The sequence below is a fragment of the Xyrauchen texanus genome, chromosome 14 (assembly GCF_025860055.1).
Source record: "Xyrauchen texanus isolate HMW12.3.18 chromosome 14, RBS_HiC_50CHRs, whole genome shotgun sequence".
Lineage (NCBI taxonomy): Eukaryota > Metazoa > Chordata > Actinopteri > Cypriniformes > Catostomidae > Xyrauchen > Xyrauchen texanus.
Window position 1 is genome coordinate 3,761,492 of NC_068289.1, and position 23,398 is coordinate 3,784,889.

The following is a 23,398-nucleotide window of genomic DNA, read 5'->3' on the forward strand; positions in this document are numbered from 1 at the left end:
ATGTACGGTAGATCAGAGGCAGAGACACCTATAAGCATCTAATGCGGGTTGAAAAGGACAGGCATTTTAAGGACAGACAGGTACAAACCGAAGCATGTCTCTGTGAGGAGCGTGTATACCGTTCACTGTCCTCCTACGAAGACAGAAAAGAGAAGAGAAGAAAAGAGAAGAGAAGGGAAGAGGTAAAAATGACACAAGGAGGAATATATCCATTGCTCAGAAAATATGGTCCATCAAATTAATGCAACAGCAGCATGCAAATCAGTCACAATGGATGCAAGTACATGTTAACAACAGACAAAACAAGAAAACCCAATATTAATTGTGCACACTAAAGTGATACAGTGTAATACTATACAGTGCCAGTAGACACATCAACTCAAAAGCATATTTATTTTTTCCCCCAAACATTAGCAACACATAAATTAGCGTTGTAAGGAGTGACTTAGCTACAGTGCGTCAAGGTATTGATCTAGTGTTACATTCAACTGCACCAAATCTCCACGTATGACTACTTAAATATTGCTAATCTTGCAATATTTGTATTATACAATATATACACGAGAGTGATGCGTTTTTAAGGTCAGGCACACATGCTATGAAAACTAGGAACATGCAGAAAATCCCATCAGATTCCCAAATGTACCATCCACTGCTCAATGTCCCCCCATTTGTTGTCGAGTTTATCCAGTCCATAATATTTCTGAAAAGAGAGAAATGCAGCAGGAGCCAGGAGAAAACAGCTCAGAGAAGGGAAGTTCAAGTCACAAGAATGGCAAAGATAAAAAGACAAAAGCATTCAACTGTTGCTGCCTGTAATCTTGAGTTAATGATATTAGTAGTAATCATATAATAATGAAGGGATAAAGTAAGATATTTATGTCTATAATGAATACTACATTCTTAGAACATCATATCAAAGACAACCAATAAAGAAGTGAAAAAAAGGTAATTTTAATTTAACTTGAGTTGAAGGTAAACACAAACCATCAAATCAATCATAGTGTGCAGAAATAGCAAAAAGATGAAGTAGTTTGATAGCAGCAGTAAACACAGAGGAAAGACAATCTACCTTCTGCACCTGATAAATCTTCATCATAGGAGGCCAGCAAAATAGAGGAGCAGAGGAAAGAAAGACACCAAACAGACAAAGAGAAAAAAGAGAAAGGGGGTATTGATTATTTGACACTACTGAGCACTAACCAAGTGGAAGATTTGGTAAACAAGGATAATGCAATGGAAAGGCATAGCTTTCCAGTTCCAGTCGGGCCAGTGTCATGTTACCTCCCTTTACGTGTACGCTTACACATGGGGTGAACGACTTCAGTTCACATCCTTGACAAAAATAATTACATGAATGTCATATGGAATCAACAAGAAGCAAACTTCATTGGCATTCCCAATGAGAGAGAATTATCGTGGATAAATGATTTTACATTATCAATCTGGAATTGTAATATCTCATTCCATGTTAGTGAAGGCATCTCAATAATTCCATGCAATTGCAAGTGTTTAGATATCTACAGACACATGGAAATACTCAAGAGTTAGACCTGTAACGCTCAAGTGATCAGGTCTATAGGGTTACAGGATTCTTTCCATTAATTCATTTGAAACCTGCAAGTGACTAGACCACCACTGCTAGCTGCTCTAGTGTTGCAGTGATGATTTACACTAATACATTTATATTTGTGACCATAACTTAGCATGTAACTGAGAATATGAGTTCTAAAACATCCAACTACGAAACAACATGGTCTAGTCTCTATGAAATGTAAATGTTTGACATTTGTGGGAAAATATCCGGCACTATCTACAATCATGTAATAGTCTAATCCTACTGGGCTCCTTTTTATCCCACAGTCTACTTGTGCACACTTTTATCCTCCCTTACTGACAAACCCACAAAATCTCACCCAACTCGTTTTCCTGTGAGAATTTGCACCAGTTTTAAGGAGTTGCTCTTTTAAGGTTCTTTTGCAGATTATGCAACATTCTTCCTTAATGTACTTTTACAAACGTCTTGCACCATCCATTCCCCTGCCCCTTGATTTCAAACTTCTTGCACCATCTTTTCAATGCTCCTTGCTCTCAAACAACATTTCTGCTAGACGGCAATCCACACCAGCTGGCACACACAGTAGGCTCATTTGAGATGAGAAAGTAATGTGCAGAAATGATCACCAGTAGGGCTGGGACAACGCGTCGACGTCATCGACGCAAAATATGCGCGTCGATTCATCAGACCCAAAACAAAGGTGGCGGCGCCGGCGAGTAGTAGCAACATGAGTGGCTCCTCAGACTATCAGAAGTGCAAGGCGGCATGCACTCGTTCCTCTAAAGTATGGGAATTCTTTAATTTAAAAGGAAACAATTCCATGATATGTCGTCTTTGCAAATGGAGATGGCCTTCCATTCTAGCACCACGCCAATGCACCAGCATCTGAAGAGGCGCCACCCGGGAGCAGCTGCAGATGACAGAGCACCGTAAGTTTTTTTTCAACTCCCCACTTTGCACTCGATGTTGGACTAAAGTTTTCGCTTATAGCTATTAATAATGCGCTTATAGCTATGAATGTCGTGAAAAATACATAGAGGACACTGACAACGCGCTGACAGACAGGACCAAGCAGGTAACATTTAATAAAGTCTCAACTTTCAAATTTGGTCATTCAAAGAAAATTAAACCATAAATAGGCCTACTATTTTGTGGCTCTTTAATGTGTCGTGACAGATTGCCTCAGTTAAAGCTGCTCGTGAACCGATCATCTTTTCCTTGGTTAATTTATAGAATCAAATATGCTAAACATGAATGTAGCCTAAATCAGAAGGACTGTTGTTTTAACCGCGGAAAGATGTCAGTACAGTAGCCTACAATCCATTATTCAAATTCAAATCCACCGACGTTAATCTTCTCTCTCCTGACAACTTTGTCGGACAAAAATGGCGTATTATGATTGATTGATCAGATCGCCAGTCAATCAAACTCCCGGCAAATGTTTTTTTTTTACATTTTATACACCCCCACCCCCGATGAAACCGGTATTACCGGTGTTGTCAAAAGTCGATTATCGAATCGAAATCGCACTGAAAAATGAATCGTTACATTAATCGATGCATCGAAAAAATAAATCGCTAGATTAATCGTTTAAAAAATAATCGTTTATCCCAGCCCTAATCACCAGTGATCTCTGGCAGGTGCATGCCAGTTAGAAATGCCGTCCGACTTGCTGAGATATCATGGTGATGTCTGCCAAGTACCAAAGTACTCTTGCAACAGTGAGGCAGCCGCAGTTTAAGAGCCAGGCGATGCAGTGGCTTTCTATGAGCTGCTCAAACTAAAAGCACGACGGGAAACAACTTGATGACAACACAGCTTTATGATCAACGCGTTAAACAACCATTATATTAATTTATTTATTTATTTTACTCTAACATCCTGGTTTAATCTGAACACTCTCAACCCTCTGACAGTGCAATCTCTGTTTGGGATATTTGACTGTAATCATATTTCAAAAATATCTAAAATACACGCATGGGATTAGAAAAAAGACAGGTTTGGTGGTAATTTAATAACACGTACATTGGGGGACTTCTTCATCTGATCCATTTTCATGTAAAACCAGCTGAATTTGAATTGCATCCAACAGCAATAAAGAACATAGACCCGAATCACACCATATCTGCCTTTGATCTTGTCTGGTCCACTACAAGAAGTGAGCACTGTCAAACTCCACAGTCCTTAATTTATTCCTCACCTGACTGCAGCCGCCTACTCTTGTTGACTTTTAAGGCGAGGTGTGAGGTTTGGCATCTCAAAGAAGCCTACTCATGACCTGAAGCTGCCCCACCTCACTACAGTCTCCATCCCTTCCAGTTTCGGCATTTCACATGGGCCTCCAACAGCTTACATATGTGTCAAAGACTTTAAAGGGATATTTTGTCCAAAAATGACACTTCTGTCATCCTTTACACAGCCTCATGTTCCAAACCTGTATTTCTTCCTTCTGTGGAACACAAAAGGGAAGGTTAGGCAGACTGTTAGGAACGGACCACTTTAGTCATGTAAAAAAAACTGAATGGTGACTGAGATTGCCATCCAACCTAACACCTTTTTTTGTATCCCACAGAAGAAAGTCATACTGGTTTTGAGCAAAACGAGACTGTGCAAAGATTTTTTGAGTGAACCATCCCTATAAGACTCTTTCTCAGAACTAGTCTAGGTTCTCGGGGTATAATGAGAAAAAACATATTTAAGAAGGCCACTGTGCGACTCCATAAGGCAAATAAGAATGACAAAGAATTAGAACAAAAACGCTTTTTTTCTGATAATAACGCACAGCAAGCTGCATTTAACAAACAAGCAAACCCATTTGACCTAGAACTGTTTCTCACCCAAACCTATCATATCACTTCTGAAGACATGGATTTAACCACTGGAGTCTTACAGATTACTTTTATGCTGCCTTTATGTGATTTTTGGAGCTTCAAGTTCTGATCACCATTCACTTGCATTATAGACCTACAAAGTTGAGATATTCTTCTAAAAATGTTTGTTTGTGTTTAGCAGAAGAAAGTCATACACATCTGGCAATTTTCATTTTTGGGTGAACTATCCCTTTAAATCAACAGATCTTAAGCAACAAATAAAACCACAATCAAATGCATCAAATCACCTAATGCTAGTTTAGCGCTAGTTTACAACACATCAATCAATAAAGTACTAATTTATTACGCAATTCTCATCATTAACACATTAAGCCTTTAAATTCTCATCTATACAACGCTTGTCTGGTGAATTCAAGCTCACCTTCCTGATCAGAGGGGTCTGGGGCCGCCCACTAAGCGCTGCCCGCGCCCCTCTACCCGCTAGCCGCCTGCAAGCCGTCCTGCCAGTCTCACTGAGCCCCAATCTACCTCAGGACAGAGGGAACGTCTAAATCCACAGTGTGTAGTGTGCATGTGCTAGTAGCTCATCTTCAAAGTCCAGCTCTTGATCAGATTCAAACTCACTCCTCAAGCAATCCGTGAACCATTGGTTTTAAAAAAAAACCTGTAAAATATCCAGATGGAAAATGGCAATCTATATAACATTATGGCAAGTTCAACATAGAGTCACTGTGTCTGTAATTGCCGTGATGTTCTCGTCCAGTAAGTGAAAGCAAACAGAGACTGTTAACCCGCTGCGAGTTTGGCTGAAAGCTCATAATCTGCTTTGAGACTTGGCTGGAGTTTTAAAGCAACAAAACACACACACACACACACACACACACACACACACACACACCCTTAACATTCTCACACACCTCCAGATCAGACTGAGCTTAACTCTGAATGGTAACTAATCCCTTGAGTGTGACCTGTGAATGCATGAAGACTGTTTATTACATACTTTTGATGTGTCTGAGCAGAGGTATTGAGAAGGGAGTTTCTGGTTGTCCAGTCACCTCTGGAGAACCCGAAGACACAGCTCATTTTTAAGAGCTTAATCAAATGCTCAAATGGTCCCTAAATATATGAAGGAATCTACAATCTGTTTGTACATTGTGCTACTGAACTCAAGCCTTACATGCCCCATATACTGTGTGCATAGCAAATCAGCATCAGGTGGTAACAACTAATTACACGGCGTCAACCAATCAGGGAACGAAGAGGGACATATCCAGGAGTTTGAATCAAACTGTGCCCTTCCTTTAAATCCAGCTCTCTTTTTGAAAATATCCTGAACCAGCCTAAGCCGGTTTGCTGGTTTTATAAGGACTTTTTGGGAGACCAGCTAAACCAGCTTGGTCAGATTTTAATCTTAAACCAGCTAAGACCTGCAAACCATTTTAGGATGGTTAAGATCTTTTTGTCAGGAGGGACAAACTGACTAAATAAATTAATGAATAAAAATCATTAGAGTTAGAAGGGAATTGCCAATATAAAGAGCAAAGCACAAAATCAAATTAAAGCTGCTGTGTTAGCAAAATGTAGCTAAATAAGCTAATTTTGCTATTCAAACAACATTCTGTTTTACACACTGAGGGATGAGTCAACATTATTTTTTATGTAATCGGCAGTATAAACAGGTGATGTCAGTAAAGCTTAAAGGAATATTCCAGGTTCAGTTAAATTCAATCGATGGCATTTGTAGCATAATTTTGATTACCACCAAAAAATGACTTTAACTCGTCCGTCCTTATCTTTAAAAAGAGCAAAATCTAGTGAATGGGGGCAATCCAAAAACATTAAAATACTCACTGTTACTAAATTATAGCCACAAGACACAAACAATGTGTGTTAACACAACTGTAGTGTAATAAAATTGCTTACTAACCTTTCCTGTATAAATGTATAGCCAATAGTTTTACAACTCCGTTGCCATGACGATATGTCAACAAAACCTAAAACCCCAAAACAACATTACAGCTTAAATAATGCATGAGTTTTAACAGAAGAATTAATGTAAGTGCTTTCATAAAATTATAAGCCTCACATTTCTGCATTGAAACCCAACAAAAATTGTCCCCATTCACTTCCATTGTAAGTGCCTCACTGGAACCTCAAATTTTCTTTTTGAAAACAAAAGAGGGACGAGTTGAATTTTGTTGTTGTGGTAATCAACATTCTGCCGCAAATAGTGCTGATTGAGCGTAACTTGAATCGAACCCGGAATATTCCTTATAAAATGTTAAATATTTTTTAATTAAAACCCAACACTCAAGTGCAAAACCCCTCAAAGTCCTTAAAAAAAGCATCCTGTAATATGTCTGAGCATTAGCCAAAGCCTGTAGTTCTGATCAACTGTGGCAGTTCAAACGGGACCTCAGAGTCCTGACCCCGGCAGTAATTAACTGATCCCCGTTACCCAGCCAAAACATGTCCTGCAAATCACAGAGCCCACAATCATGATGCAGATTAAACAAATTGAACATAATGGGCTGGTAGTGTTGTACATGAGAACGTCAACAAGATTATGAGAATGATTCAATCCTATGCATATCTCCATTTCAATCAGAAATGTATTTTCCATGGGTAGTTAAACACAAAAGCCAACTCCGCTTAATATCAACACCAAGTCACCAGACCCAAGGTTTGTGCTTAAAGGGATAGATAGTTCTTCCAAAAATGCCTTTTATGTTCCAAGGAAGAAAGAAAGGAGGACATATACAGGTATGGAACAACATAAGGGTGAGTACATGATGACATCATTTTCATTTTTGGGTGAAAAAGAGTGTAGGCCTACCTAAAACAGTATGCCAGTGTTTAGCAGTGATATATATTTAGAGTTGCAACAGTCTGGAAAATATTGAGGCAATTTTTAAGACATGGGTCAAACTCTTTCTAGAAAGTCAGTCCATGGCAGGGATGGATTATGAATTGCAAAGGGCCAATTATCTCCAAGGGCCCCCTCCAAAGGTTTTTGACCAGGGGGGGTGGGTGTATAATAATCTATACAATATAATAATATATATATAATAATCTTTTACCTGGACCAATGTTAGTCTATAGAGTTTAGCGGACATTAAACTAAATATCTGACTGCAAAATGCTGCGATTGACCAATGAGAATGAAGTATTCCAGAGAGCAGTGTAATAAGGTTTGTTTATACAACATTCATTCAGATACAATTTCTGCAAGGACTAAAATATGCAGGTACCAGTCAAGAGGATCATAAGTTGGGCATATAAAAACATTTAACTACAGTCCAATTTGGGGGCCTGGGAATCTCAGCGAGTACTGACGCTAACTTCCACCCCTGGAGTCGCTCGCGAGTTCGAATCCAGGGCCTGCTGCGTGACCCCAGTCTCCTAAGCAACCAAATTGGCCCGGTTGCTAGGGAGGGTAGAGTCACATGGGGTAACCTCCTCGTGGTCATGATTAGTGATTCTCGCTCTCAATGGGGCACGTGGTAAGTTGTGCATGGATCGTGGAGAGTAGCATGAACCTCCACATGCTGCGAGTCTCCACGGTGTCATGCACAGCTAACCACGTGATGACATGCACGGATTGACTGTCTCAGAAGCGGAGGCAACTGAGACTTGTCCTCCGCCACCCGGATTGAGGCGAGTAACCGCGCCACCACGAGGACCTATTAAGTAGTGGGAATTGGGCATTCCAAATTGGGAGAAAAGGGGATAAAATTTAAAAAAGAACTACAGTCCAAAAAGTAAATGAGCGTTTCTTCACCTCTTTCTGTTGCCTTTCCAGTTCTTTCATTCTGATCTCACGCGCTTCTGCACGGGCCGCTCTCTTAGCTGCCAAACGGGCTTCAGCCTGCAGGGGGTGGTGGGAGTACAGGGAGGAGAGAGAGAGAGAGAGAGAGAGAGAGAAAATCATTAAAACATAACCATAAGCTCATAGAGCAACGTTTATTGCCTGAAAAAGAACTAAAATATCAGTTTGCAAAACTGGTTTCACATGAAACTTTTTTCTATAATACTTGTTCTGTATGTTAATTCTGCAATTTTAAATTCATTAGGAGGTACATAAGAAATAAAGTGTCATATGGGTGCAGTGATGTAATATTTGTGTCGACATGAGCATTTATTTGTGTGTATTGGGACTTCAGTCAAAATACAATCAAGTCCTTTTAAGGAAAAGACTCCCTGTAAGACATGAGGGGGAGAGAAGAGAGAGAACGTGAACAAGCACACTTCCTTCCTGTAGATGATGGCAACAAAATGTGGAAACAGACAAACAAAACAGTATTTCATCACAGACACCCTCCAAATGTCACGTCTGCACCTTGACTCCACCCTCTCTTCCCTTCATTCCCTTTACTACAATTAGGCCTACTCTTTAGATCAGAGCAATAACTGTATATTGACAGTCTCACTGCACACTTCTGAAAATGCAATCTTTAATTTAAAGGGATAGTTCACCCAAAAATAAATATTCTCTCATTTATTCACCCTCATGCCATCCAAGATGTGTATGACTTTCTTTCCTCTGCTGAACACAAAGATTTTTAGAAGAATATCTCAGCTTTTTAGGTCCATATTATGCAAATGGTGGCCAGAATTTTGCTCTAAAAATCACATAAAGGAAACAAAAGTAATTCACATGACTCTCATAAATCTATATATCCAAAAGCAATATTATAGTTAGGGGTGAAAAACAGATTTAAGTGCTTTTTATTTACTCAAAATCTCCACTTTCACTGTCACATCTGAGTCATGTGTGGAACTAGTTTACTTTAACTTTCACTTCTGAAAGCGAAAGAGGAGATTTAGAGTAAAAAAGGAATTAAATATCGATCCGCTTCAGAGCAAATAGATTTAACAACTGGAGCCATATGGATTACTTTTATGTGGCATTTGTGTGATTTTTTGAGCTTCAAAGTTTTGGCCACCATTCACTTGCATGGTATGGACCTACTGAGCTGAAATATTCCTCTAAAAATCTTAATTTGTGTTCAGCAGAGGAAAGAAAGTCATACACATCTTGGATGGCATGAGGGTGAATAAATGAGAGTCATTTTCAATTCTTAGTTTGTATTGCTCAACATTAACCCTCCTTCTCAGTGTGTTTAATTCACCATAGTGGCACATAGTGGTAGATAAAAATAGATCAAATAAAATTAATGTAAATGTAAAAAAGAGCCAAAAAAAAAAAACATCTATAAAATAAAACAACAGATTTAGTTTATGAATCAAACTCTTCAATCTCTAATTTAAAGTATTTCAACCTTCATACTCAAAGGGGGTCTATACATGGAAAGCCCTAATTCCTGTGTTTGTTGGTTGATGGAACAGTCCATAATGAGGTGTTCCTGAGAAAATGTTAGATCATAATCATAACTTGGCTCAGACCGAGCCCTTCCGTCCTGAACAATCTTGCCCAGGGCTGGACTGGTAATCTAGCATACCGGGCATTTTCCCGGTGGGCAGACGCACTTTGGGGCCAATCAGGGGCAAGCGGGCCGGTGGGTCGGCTGCGAAATGCTAAAATGAGCCGCCGCTTTATGCAGAATGGACCTCAAAACGGCGCTGTGATATGCTAATACCCCCACCTCACCCACTTTTGGGCCAATTGGCACTCCAGTGCCAATTTCTCTTCCCAGTCCAGCCCTGCTCTTGCCTCCTTTCCACGGAAGCAGCTGCTTCTCACCACAGAGATCCTTTCCAACAACAATGTTCAAGAAATATGTTGCCAAAGCAAATATTTCCACAGCTTCAACCGCTACTTGTAGTGGTGCTAACAGAAACGAATGCCATCATTTTGCTTTTAATTTTAGAAACTTGGACTCAAAACCTATTCATATTTTTTTTCTTATAAGGGACTGACAGCTTCACCAAATTCTTTCCAGATTACAGATTTGAAGTACAAGTACAGTCTCATTTTTTCCGTCAAAAAGGTCTAATACCCGATTTAAACTGAAAGTAATTAAAATAAAGAAAAATACAAGACATTTTCAATGTGGGGTTGAATTAAACTCAAACTGCACTGCGATTTAAATGCCCTAAAAGAGCAGCAATGCAGGGTAGGGTTGCAATAGCTGTGTGCAAGTTCTCACGCAAGTTAGGACGTGAGAAGTGCAACGTTAGATCGGTTTCATGCTGAAGAAGTCGATTTTTTATATAATGTTTTCTCATATATGTCAAAAGGACTGAAGCCTGTCAATCAAAACAAGAGCTCATTGATATCACTGAATGAGTCTGCTTTTTTATTCCATCCATTACTCCTGGTCAGAGGCTTCCGTAAGTATTTAGTTTATACGTAGGGTTACATCCTACCCAGGGGCGTTTCTAGAGACTCTGGGAGCCCCAGGTAGAAGGGACCCCCCAGAAACAACCACCCCTACTACCCCCCGCGCCAAGGCACATTAATCATTCATCCGTGCGGAAATTTTGACAGCAAGCTCGTATCATGGGGGCCCCTTTATGGGTTTCTGGACATATCATTGCAGTGTCTTGTACTATCAAAGAATTTAAGGGGGTTCCATGTTGTCGTTGCTGTGGTCCAATGTAATCAGCCGTCCTTGAGGGGGCCCCTTCCAGCTCGGGGCCCCAGGAAATTGCCTGGTTTGCCTATGCCATTGCAATGTCTCTGGTCCTACCAAAGTTTAATGGTGCAATGCTCAAATATTTAGTAGTGCATAAATTGTGACTTAGTGCCCATACCAACTAGGCGAATTTGAAACTTACCAATAGCTGGTGCAGCCGGCCCCATGACAACAAAATCCTTTACATTTGCTAATCTTTTAGCATAAATAATTAGGAGAGTGACAGCAGTGCTGTCCAGATAACATAAAGCATCAAAATGTAATGTTATGTTAGTCAGTACTGTTGTAATGAAAGCAGATCATTCTGAAGATAAACTGCTGAGAAGACAAGTAACCACAGTGAATCCCAGCAATTAAGCAGCTGTCCAAACATGTTAATAACAGGTTCTTGCTTTTGTAAACACACATTCCCTACATGCACAGAAAAGCACCTATGCACACAGGCTCTAAAATTGCTGTAAATCAACAAGGTTGCACCCAAAAAAGCTTTCAGTGTACTCCGTGGAATTTGAGACATTTTTAGAAGACTAAACATGAAGAGTAACAGTCATTTGAAAGCATTCAGCAATAAATGCACTTTATACAACCGTGTGACCGGCGAACCAAAACTATGCCTATTTTGACCGTTGCAGGAAGTCAGAGGGCCGAGTCATTCACAATCAAGGCTGGTTCACACCCTTCCTGCACTTTTCACAGGACGAACCACTGCTTGTATAAAACATCCATCACTGCTTAGTCCTATTGTGCAGGGCATGTACATACACGCACTATGAGTTACAAGAACAGAAAAAAATTTTTTTTACATGAACAAATCTATAAATGTAATGTTTAAGTAAACTTTCATAAGACATATAAACAAGGATTTTGACATATAGCATGCAGATGTGTAATATAAAAAGCAGGTTCACGTCTTTGTAGTGCACATACACTATTCTTTCCTACTAAACAAAAGGACAAACTCCTAAGACACGTTCATAACTCACATAAAGGCGTAACTTCTTGCAGTTATCAAAGTAAACTATGATATCAGTCACAGTGAGCATATGGAAGCCCAGGTCATCTGCATTTCCCCCATCATGACCAGTCAAACACTCTTATTACAGATTCTATTTTACGCACCAGTTACCTTTCCCTCTCTGCTCAACAGCTATTTTTAACCTAATGACCCAAATGGAGCAGGCTCAATCAATATACCCATAATGCTCTAATTTCATGAATGTTCTATGACATGGCTGTTCTCAGTGGGTATGGAGAACAGGCTCCTGCCAGCTATGCTAGGGTGGGCTTGGAGGTGTCATGGGGGGGGAGGGGTTAGACTACTTATTTTCATGTCTGAAATTGGCATAACATGGCCTAATTGCCTAATAAGGCCCATTATACCTATATTTCAAATATTAAAATAAACCGATAACCATAAACCATAAGATTGAAGTGCGCCCAACCTTATTCTCTGTATACTACCTACATTACCAAGTAATAAAATATAGCAATACACTTACAGAGTAATTAGAATTAGTATGGAGTGGTGGTGGTGGCGTAGTGGGCTAATGCAAATAGCTGTTAATCAGAAGGTTACTGGTTCGATCCCCACATCCATCACCATAGTGTCCTTGAGCAAGGCCCTTAACTCCAGGTTGCTCTGGGGGATTGTCCCTGTAAAAAGTGCACTAAGTCGCTTTGGATAAAAGCATCTGCCAAAATGCATAAATGTAAATGTAATTACAGCCATAGTGTCCCCATAGTGTCCGCAAGAATGCAAAGACGGAGTGGAGAGTTAGACGTGGTCATGGGGACATTAAGAACATAAATTAAAAAAGAAAAATTTGACTGCTTAAGAAATAATGATATAATATGAAATGATTCTTTCTCTTTGACTTTTGTGGTTAATTGGTTAAATAGAAATGTAACTAGCCATTATACTGCCCAACAAAGGCAAAAGGACAAATTGAGTTATGGCTGAAATCAGGTCTTGAGTTTGGATCAAGTGCTAAAATTCAGAGAACACTTGATGTGAAAATTCAGTCACTCCAAATCCAAATAATGAAAGCCATTTTTTTTATTTATATCAGTAATATTTACGGAGTAAGGCCATTGTAGGGTAGTAAAGGGTATTGATACAGTATTTTTAAAGTGCTTTTTTAAAAGTAGTTTAAAGTGCAAAGACAAATAATAAAGAACAAACTACCACAGCACTGTTTAAATATAGATGTAAATAAAAAAGACAGTATCTCGCAGTAACACCAAACTTTCAACAGGGGACACAGAAGCACGACTACTGTATCCAAGCCATGATAGTGAACGGAACAATCATCTCATATTGGCTGGGATGATGCTTTACAATTCAGGTCCAGTATTTCGTGAACACTCGCAGTGTGATCTTGGGGAGCTGAGGTGGAGGGAGATATTTGATGAGCGGGAAGAAGGAGCCTGTGGCCACATGGTCACTGCTAGAAGCGCTACCAGGCTTATTATGTACACTAAAACATTTTGCATTGCACAAAAATGTCTCTTATTACCATTGACCATCTTTTGGTCCATGGCAGAATAAAGCCTGATTGCTTCTTAAATGTAAAAGTGTCGTTGCTTTTGGCCAATGACAAAAACATATAAGTACTAAAAATATCCAGTGCAATTGTGTGATTGGTTGGGGCGGTCTACAGCCCACACTCAACATTTGCAACACACAGCCTGCCCCCAAATTACATTTAACCAATGCACAGTTTGTAAAAATATTTTATTTAATACCGTGTTTACCAAATGTTTGATTAGGTGGGCAAGACTCACGTTTGGTGGGCTTAGACCACCCCTTCCCATGCCTACATCCGGCCCAGATGGAGAGCTAGTTCCACTATACCAAAGTCACACACTGCATGATCCTTCGCTGTCTTTCAGACCCCTCTTTTAAATACAGGCACATTATTACAATTCTATTGGTGGCCACATAGTAAATCAAGTTTACCTCAAGTCTTTATAAACAGACATTTCTATCAACTACATGACCATTTGTCCACAATTGAGCGAAAACATGACATTTAGAGATGAGTTTTCAAATATTTGAGTTGTTGGATATCAGTTAATATTTAGTATTAACATAGCTTCTAATGTGCGTGCTTCTCATATCTGTGTTCCTACATGCTGATTTCAGAGACACTCGAGAAGTTCTAACATATGTATAAATATATTCTCTTTTAAAATGTTTCCGGTCAGATGGTTATTAATTTTAAAGCTGCACAATGTAAGATTTTTTCTTAAAAATTAACAATTTGCCCCAATTGATGGAAAACATAAACAATCGGTTTTACCTTACCCCGATTCCATACGGTAAGCCTATAAAATCATATGATTTTTTGAGCTGTTAGGTCAGATTTGGTGCAAAATTGCTGGCTTATGACGTTCATCCTTGCCTCATTACGTCATGGCCATAAACACAGGAAAGAAGCGCCGGCTGTCTCATGTTCCGGCTATAGAAACTACGTTCAGTTCAGTCACATTCACGTGGATCAGGACAGCATCGCAGCAATCTGGATGGATGTTTATCTGTTATCCATTTGGTGAAGTTGTTTCCCTGCTATAATGCTTGGATATGTTGTCTGGTTGGGTTGATGAAGCTTAAATTGGTATGAATCGAACATTACTCATGTGTTAACCATTTGCAATGTATCTACATTGTCGGGGTAAATTACTGTGACATGTTACTAATATTTATGACTTCTCAAATTGACTTCTTGTAATTGTTATATTGCTAATATTGAGCAAATTATTTAATAAAGTATATTTTATCCCCTTCATTATTGAATCCTTGTTTTATGATTTTAGTTTACTCTGTTATTGTGTGCATTGCATAGACATAGTATTACGCACTGTAGTATTACGGTTAACTTGCATTATCACACACAGACGATGACCAGGTAAGCTCAAATCATAAGATTCACCTGCCAGAAGAGCAGTGCCGAAACACGACTGAAGTAGAGTATTCTTTGCAATTTGATGTTTCAACCACAGGTGTCGCTAGAGAGCACAAAGTTACATTAAAATCTGCACGTAAATGACAAAGTTTGAACTGTTGTTTTGTTTGGGAGCACTCTGCTGCTGTGTCACTCCAAACCCAATGATGTCAATGTTGTCACAAGCATTTTCGACCACCATTGAATGTGTTTGAATTGGATACATTTAAAAACGATTTAGACCCAGTCCCGTTTCAAAGCGATCGCCCAAAATGCATCTTTAAATTATGATAACTAAATTAATTCACAAACTCTGCACTGTTTATTCGTGATAACATGTCAACAAACATGAAAGAATGGCTCGAGCCCACAGAAAGGAAAATGTTTAGAAAAACAGCTTAAATTAATGATGAGACAGTGGGTAGGGAGATGGGTAATGTTTTTTTATTTTCTGTCTCTCCGTTTGTGCTCTCTCTATTTGTCATTGGCTGTGCGCACACCTTGTGACTCGTCGACCAAAGTTAAAGCAGCTTTAAAGTCCGATGTAGTGCCTGCGACATGTCGGGGTGAGTCGCCGGAGTGTCTCCCACAATACGTTCGCTCGTTGTGTGCTCTGAGACTTCTTGTCACAGACCAGTTGCCAACCCAAAACATCAAAGTAGACAAGCTTGAGTCATGTGCGATAGGCTTAAGTGTAATGTACAGTATATAAACCCATAGATAGAAAGTTTACAGGAAGAAATTGGTTCATGCCACACAATTAAGACTTGAACCATTGGACCTGCATATATATATATATATATATATATATATAAAACACAGATGACAATGCACAAATCAAAGCTCTTTGTTTAGTGCCTTTTAAGGAAGAGATGTAGGCGGAGATTGTCAATCAGATGTCCCTGGGAGTTTCTGATGAATGCCAGAACAAGTCCAAGTCAAGAATTCTTATCTGTTAACAAATACCACAGAATCAAATGCCAGGCTCGTCTGAGCTCTCTCTCCCACGGCCCCTGGTACCAGCCTGCCAGGCTGAGTGGGTACATACTAATCAGCAGGTCTGCTGATACACTGGCTGTAGAAAATGAAGAGTAGTCATGGTGAGACAAACAGAGGAAACGTGACACAATAGAGGTCCATAAAACAGTTACTTTTACAATTGATTGCAAAGTAGGTTGGAAACAGAACTTATTATAGAGCAGAAGTGGAGGGAAAAATGTGAAATTTTACCTCACAATATTATATTGACATTCTAATGCTAAAAATACATGCAGCTAAAAATACATATTTTTAGCTGCATTTTTCACATTTATATATTTTGTGGGGAAAATAAAAAGACTGACAACCACTCAGAGCAAGTGTTGCGGGAGAACGACATGTACAGTGGCATTAGGTTAACGAAAACTCCATTATTTAAATGAGACCAAAATATGTAAACACGAGACAATCTATTAATATAAGTATATGCTCATCTGTAAACTAGACTGCAGGTGTTTTCGTGGAATATTAAACATGCTGGAACAAAGGTACGATATAGTTTTTTGCTGACAATAACGTGCTTATGTACTATGTGGAGGTAGAATGCTCAGCATTAGAAGCACTGACATCCAACAAAGTTGAATGAGAAAGCAAAAAAAAAGATGATGATTAAACTGGCATTAGACTAAACATTAAGAATCACAGTATTACCATATGAATATCCTTATGAAAAACAGTGACCATATGTAAAGGAATTTCAATGGAAAGGAGGCGGCGAGAAACGGCTTGACCATATAAATAATAGTTTTAATATGAAACTGAACAAAAAGACAAACACACACGATGGTCACCTGCCTGTAATCAATCTCTCTCTCTCTCTCTCTCACTCTCTCTCTCTACCATCCGCAGTCGGCCTTTATCCCTCTCGGAGGTTTAATTAGCCTGATAAGGGACCGGGTGTGTATAATCACGACCCAGCCCCGCCCTCCGCCCTGTCACACCATAGTTATGCCAAAGTATTCATAGTTTAACAGTGGAATTTCTAATATGACCATTGTAACCATGGGTAAAACAAAGCATGGATCTTCAGAAAGCACAGTAATATGATTTCTAAAAAACAAGGTTTCATCGTAACAGAGCTCTGACCACCTCCTACAGGTAGTTTTAGGTTCGGTACCACGGTCCGCTCCCCAGTCTGCAAAACAGCTTTCATATTACCAATTTTTCATGCAAATCGTGCTGCGTTTCGCACTAAACTGCCATCACAAATGTCACCTTAGTTGCACTGTTGAGACAAATTGCAGTCTGAAGCCCTGCCATCAACTTATTAACTGCAAAACTATAACTAGCTAATTTAATTCATCCAAATGTGGAAAGCCGGCCAAATTGCTCATTATTCCGATATTCAAAATGTTTATAATTTTTCCAGTTGTATAGTCTAAATTGGATTAACTGCGTCTTGAGTATTAGACAAAAAGTCTATTGAGCCAGAGACTGGAAAATATGAGATCATCGCAGACGTCTGAGCTAGGTGCCACATTTATGGTCTGCCCATATTAACACCCACATAAACTGTGCCAGCCTGCCATATCAAACATAAGCCAAACAATGTCTGATTTGTGTGTAGTGGGTGAGCACATATTACAGCAGGTCTCTAGGATCTGTGGTTAAGTTTAAAATACAAAGCGAGTTTTCTCAGACATGCCACAAGTGTGTATGCCACAGAAAGAAAAGTGAAACTAATGCATTAAAATGTTTACCAATTTAAAATATTTTCTCTTATTGCCGTTTAATGCACAGAGAACTACAATTAAGCCATTTGTATGTTGACTTCCAGAGTCATGTAAACATTGGTGTTTGAGCGGTTTAACATGTCAACACTTCTGGCTCAACCAGTGGCCTTGGAATCATTACTTATGCAATTCCGTTTAATGCCACTAGTGGCATAGAAATAGGGATGCATCGGTGCCACTTTTTCTCTTCTGATTCTATTCCGATCCCTGAACTCTCATTATCGGCCAATACCAATCCTAATCCAATACAATAGTTTTTCTTTTAGCATTTTAGGAGATCTATGCCTCGATGTGTGGAACTAATTGGGGGTACTATTAAGAAAAACTGTATTTTTAACTGGTCCACTCGATAATGCATTTTTATTCTTTATAAACTTTTAGAATTTTATCATACAATAGTTAAATATATTTAGTTGTGCCTTTTTAACATAAAAACTCTGGCTTTTATTTTGTAGGAACACTCCAGGAAGTCCTTTGAGTGTGTGTATGTAGCCCAGTACACAGTAGATTAATATGTCTTTTATTCAAAATCTGGTGAAATGCTCCTCCGGTGCTGTTCTCGATGCATGTTATAAGTAACGATGTGCGAAACTAGTTGATGACATGTTAATTTTGTTCATCAAAAATATATCCTTTTGACCAAGTTGCCTAAAAATGACTATTTTAGGCTAGGTATGCACATTGTTTTACCCTGCAGATCAAGAAGGCAATTTTCAATGATGAGCTGACTGCTTAAACCCTTTTATTCTGTGTGCACGTCATGATTAGAACATTTCTCACAGGCCAATTTTTTTCAATCCTAGCCATCATAACGGTTATTGGTTAACGTTCTTAACCGAACAGCTGTCATATTAGATCATAGGCTAACGCATGGCATGAAATAAGTGCAACTTTTTCCTCTCTCATAGTTTTGGCTTACCTGTGAATTATTTTCAACAATGTCTCGATTGTTTTAATATGCTACCACGCCAACACAGAACACTTGCCTTGGCACAGCCATTGACCAGGAAAATAAAAAAAATGGCACTCCATGTCAAAAAGGTTGTGCTAGAGACTATAGTTCATGAAAATCTCAGGAGATCAACAGTTACAGATATTTTCAAACCAGTCTGTCTGACAACAACAATCATCCATGCGATTATCTAATCAGCCAATCATGTGGCAGCAGTGCAGTGAATAAAAGGATGCAGATACAGGTCAGCAGCTCCAGTTAATCTTCACATCACCCATCTGAATGGGGGAAAATGATCACAGTGATTGAGAGCGTGGCATGATTTTTGGTGCCAGACTGGCTGGTTTGAGTATTTCTGTAATTGCACATCTCCTGGGATTTTCACGCACAACAGTCTCTAGAATTTACTCCGAATGGTGCCAAAAAAAAAACAAACATCCAGTGAGCGGAAGTTCTGTGAATGGAAACGCCTTGTTGATGAGAGAGATCAACAGAGAATTCAATTGAATTGAACCAACAGTCTTGGCATTGCTAAGTTCCCTACCAGCCCCCAAAATCCGGAGGGGCGTTCCATCAACCAGGGTTCGGAGGACTTGCTCTGGTCCGCCCAGGGAGGAGCGGCTGTCATCCGCCAGAGGTAGGGGAGTGGCTGACAACGTATCTGGGCACTGGAGACCCAGGTTATTCCTCTCTCTCGCCGTCACTCCGCTTTTCCCCTTTTCCTCTCCTCATCCCCCTCCCCAGCCCTAGACATGTGGGGCCAAAAGGGCAACAAACACCGGGCTTATCAGCCGAGGAGAGGGATAAGTGCAGCGGATCGCGGCAGTTCGGGAGAGAGAGAGCCACACACAGCGGCAGTGTGTGCATTTGTTTTGTGTCTTTGTTTTCATTAAACAATATTTTGACAGTTCAGCCGGTTCCCCCACCTCCTTTTCCAACCTTAACTTTGTTACATAGACCAAAATCTACAATATGACCTTGTACGCAGAGTTAATCATAAAACAAGGAACATTTTCTCTATCTCTTATTAGGTTTTTGTACATAAATGTAGCTTAATAGTATACAATTACAAAGAAACTTGAAAATATTTCAGTCAAAAATGCTTCACAATGCAGACACTCATCAGTCAACTAACAAAGGACAAAGAATCTATGTGAACAGCTAATCCAGGATGAACTTCGAAGACACGACATTAATCTTACAGTTCTTACAAAATATGTAAATATGTGATATCTGGTTTCTCCCAAGGTTATTTTTCTCCATTAATCAACATCTTAAGCCACAGTCGCCTTCAGCTTGCTCACTCGCTTTGTAAATACAATTATTATGTAATTACTTATTTTTAAACACAATTCACAATGGTTTTTTTTTATGAATCTACACACTGATGTAAAGTGTATCAATAAAGACATTATTGTTATTACAGTTTAATTTTCTGTAAGCTGCTTTGAAACATGTGTGTTGTGAAAGGCGTTGTACAAATAAAAATGACTTGACACTCACTGCAGAACTCAATGATAAGTCTATGTCTTCAACAAACATGAGATTAGCTTGTACTCAAAATATTTTGTTTTTTTATTTTTAAAGACACTATTGTGTTGATTATACTGATAATTCTAATAATGAGCACCATTGCATGGTGCTAGGTCACAGAGAACACTCAAGTTATCATTTCTTGTAACCAAACTGTTGAACTACAAGAATGGGCAGCCTGATCTTATGAAAATAGTGACCACGGCAACATTTTCCCAAAATATTACATGTATCCTTACATGTACCGTGGCAGTTCCAATGGTGAAATGTCAGACCTTCCTACTCTAAACCTTAAACCTAACCTAACTTATAGTGTCATACAAATGAAAAATGCAATTGCTGAAGCAAACAACTCATTTTGTGGTGCTTTTATGGCTCACGTGTAGACTCGTCTTTTGCACTGGAAGTGCAGTGCTCTATGTAACCTGGTCTAATAGTAAAAACGTGACTATATAGGTTTACATTTTTGCAAAATATATCATATGTGTATCCAGGAACAATTCCATAAAAACATAAACGCATACACGGCAGTTGCATGTGGCTCACTCTCTCTCTCCCAAACTGCCACATTCCGCTGCACTTATCCCTCTCCTCGGCTGATTAGCCCGATTGCCACCATCCTCCATCACAGTCATTTACAAGATGACCCATTCATGTGCAAGCAGGCGATTCTCTGCACCATCACGACTTGATAAACTAATCGGCCAATCAGGAAAATGTATCATCGGCTGATTTATCAGCTTCAGCGATGTATCGGTAGATCACTAGATGTTATTGTTGTTGCAGCGCCTCTAGTGTTTATTTCACTTGGAAACTGCAGTGATACATTCAATGAGCCATGTAAAATTACTTTGAACAAATGTAGATATAGTAAGTCGTGACCAGGTCGTGAATGGGGTATTATCTCATTTCATGATATAAATGTGATTGATGTAAATTCTACATTAATTATGAAAACATTTATCCCAAAATAAGACATTTCTTGGACTCTTATCTACAAAATTTTTTTAAAACAGATTGACAATATTTTTTTCAAAAGATGTCCATAAATGACTGAATAGTGAATTAGACAGTTACCACAGTAACCATGGCTTTTTTCTGCCCAAAACATCATGATTAATCCGCATCAAGAGCACTAGAGATAGAAGCAACTCGGCATTACTACTTCATATGGGATGCCTCCAAACAGCAAAGATAAACAGGAAACCAGTTGTGATACAATCTACAGGGGCCACTGGTGACGTATGAAAGAGGAAGAAACCGCTTTCTAAATCCTTGTCCATATATGGAGAGGTTCTATTCTCAGTGAAAGATGTCAGCATGCAAAAAAGGTCTCTAACTCAAATGTACATATACTTTTTGAGAGTTTGCGATGCAGTTTTCTATTAAGTTTACTGCTTCAGCCCATGTCTACAGTCTTATCCTTGAAAACCACGCAAAGGAACAGTGCTGCATTCTTGCAATCTAGCCAGAGCAAATTCACCCTCAAGCCACAGCTCATCCGGAGTAAAATATTAGTAGTTTAGCAGTTAAATATTAAGGTTATCATGGACCGGCAAAAGTGATTTCTTTTCACTTTTTGAAAAGGGGTCTTGGCTGATTTCTTTTGAGTTTCCCATGTTGTCAGGCAAAAAGGCACGGAGTTTGAAGGTAGGCCTAGTGAAAACTATAGTCAGCTACTATGAAATCTGTGGAGCGGTTAAAAAATGTGTTTTAAAGACTTCAACCTAAGTGTACGTAAACTTCTAACTTCAAATGTATTTTGTATTATAATTCCCTCATACTTTGCAATCTACATCACCTTAATCTGTTTGGAAAGATTAGAGTGCATCTGGACTGGGAGCTGTTCTTTCTTCCCATCATCTATCAAGCACAAGCTAAAGTGCTGCTCTACTGCATCATCATTAGCGTTTCAAATGATCTCATGTTAATTAAATGAGTTCAAACGACAATGGAATTTTTTTGTCAATTTTTTTTTGACGTTATTGATAGTGTTGACTAATCGTTTCAGCCCTATTGGCTACTGTGCTAAGTATATATATATATATACCAATATACGTGTGTGCACATGAAAAGGTGTTTTAAACTGCATTTGTAAAGGCTTTTCTTTAAGAGTTTAAGATTAACAGTCAGCTCCTGTCCCGCATCTAAAAGTCTGAGGATTAATCATCTAAACACCCTCCAGACTACAGAGTCTGGCATCGACTCTAACCTGGCATCCTAATCTGCTTTTAACTGTCTCAGCTGGTAATTGAATGGTACTGTAACAGTGCCAGTAGAAGACAATCAATTTTTAAATGTTGAAGCTAGAAAATTAGAGACATATAGTTTAACAACATCTGCTCTATACTTTAATGATACAATGGCTGAACCTGGAAAACTGCTAAGGGCTTGAATTATTAACGTGCTACTTCCTGTTAATAATACAGCATGATCACATAGTATCACCGAATGTTCCTGTAACCCGTCATCGACCGCATTCTGCCAACTTACAAACAAGTGCAATCTCTCATCAGAGATTTTTGCATCCGTTCAACCATGTTTACCTTCGCCTGTGGATGATTGCTGACAGTAAGGTTTGGGGTTGGGTTTAGTGGGTATGCCTTCCTATTAACGGAATAACATAATTTACCATGAAAAACAACTGCACTAAATGCATAACATTCAGGACAAAATTGTGTGGAGAAGAATACATGGCTCAACAAAATTAGATGTCTCCAAAAGGATTGCTAAAACAATACTGTAAAATCAATGTATTCTTTCTTATGGGAAATCAGCCAGTCACTGATGATCAACATGTTGGCTAGGGTTGCTCCGATACCAAAATGTTCGCTTCGGTACGATACCAGCCCTGGTACCTCGGTATTGATACTAACTGTTATTGGAGTGGTGGTGGCGTAGTGGACTAAAGCACATAACTGGTAATCAGAAGGTCACTGGTTCGATCCCCACAGCCACCACCATTGTGTCCTTGAGCAAGACACTTAATCCAGGTTGCTCCGGGGGGATTGTCCCTGTAATAAGTGCACTGTAAGTCGCTTTGGATAATGCGTCTGCCAAATGCATAAATGTAAAAGTAACTTGATACTTCGGCAACTAATAATAAAAAAAACTATTTCAAAAGGTCTTTGATTTCAACTCAAAACTCTCACATTATATAACATTTTGGTAATGGCAGCATACTTATATATGGTACTGAAATTAACA

General features: G+C 39.1%; 1 protein-coding gene across 19 annotated transcripts in view; it reads right to left on the minus strand.

Annotated features, from left to right (window-relative positions):
- The window catches only part of lrrfip1a (leucine rich repeat (in FLII) interacting protein 1a), a 47,347-nt gene that overhangs the window by 20,392 nt on the left and 3,557 nt on the right, over positions 1-23,398 (minus strand). For 14 of the 19 annotated variants that reach the window (XM_052142322.1, XM_052142320.1, XM_052142321.1 and 11 more), the window contains exons 2-5: positions 8,174-8,260; positions 1,073-1,090; positions 647-703; positions 89-133 (exon numbers count right to left, since the gene is read on the minus strand). In XM_052142322.1, coding sequence (XP_051998282.1) covers positions 89-133; positions 647-703; positions 1,073-1,090; positions 8,174-8,260 — 207 coding nt within the window. Of the gene's footprint in view, positions 1-88; positions 134-646; positions 704-1,072; positions 1,091-4,810; positions 5,972-8,173; positions 8,261-23,398 lie in introns of those variants that run through there. The other 5 variants (XM_052142319.1, XM_052142314.1, XM_052142306.1 and 2 more) reach the window with 3 other exon arrangements.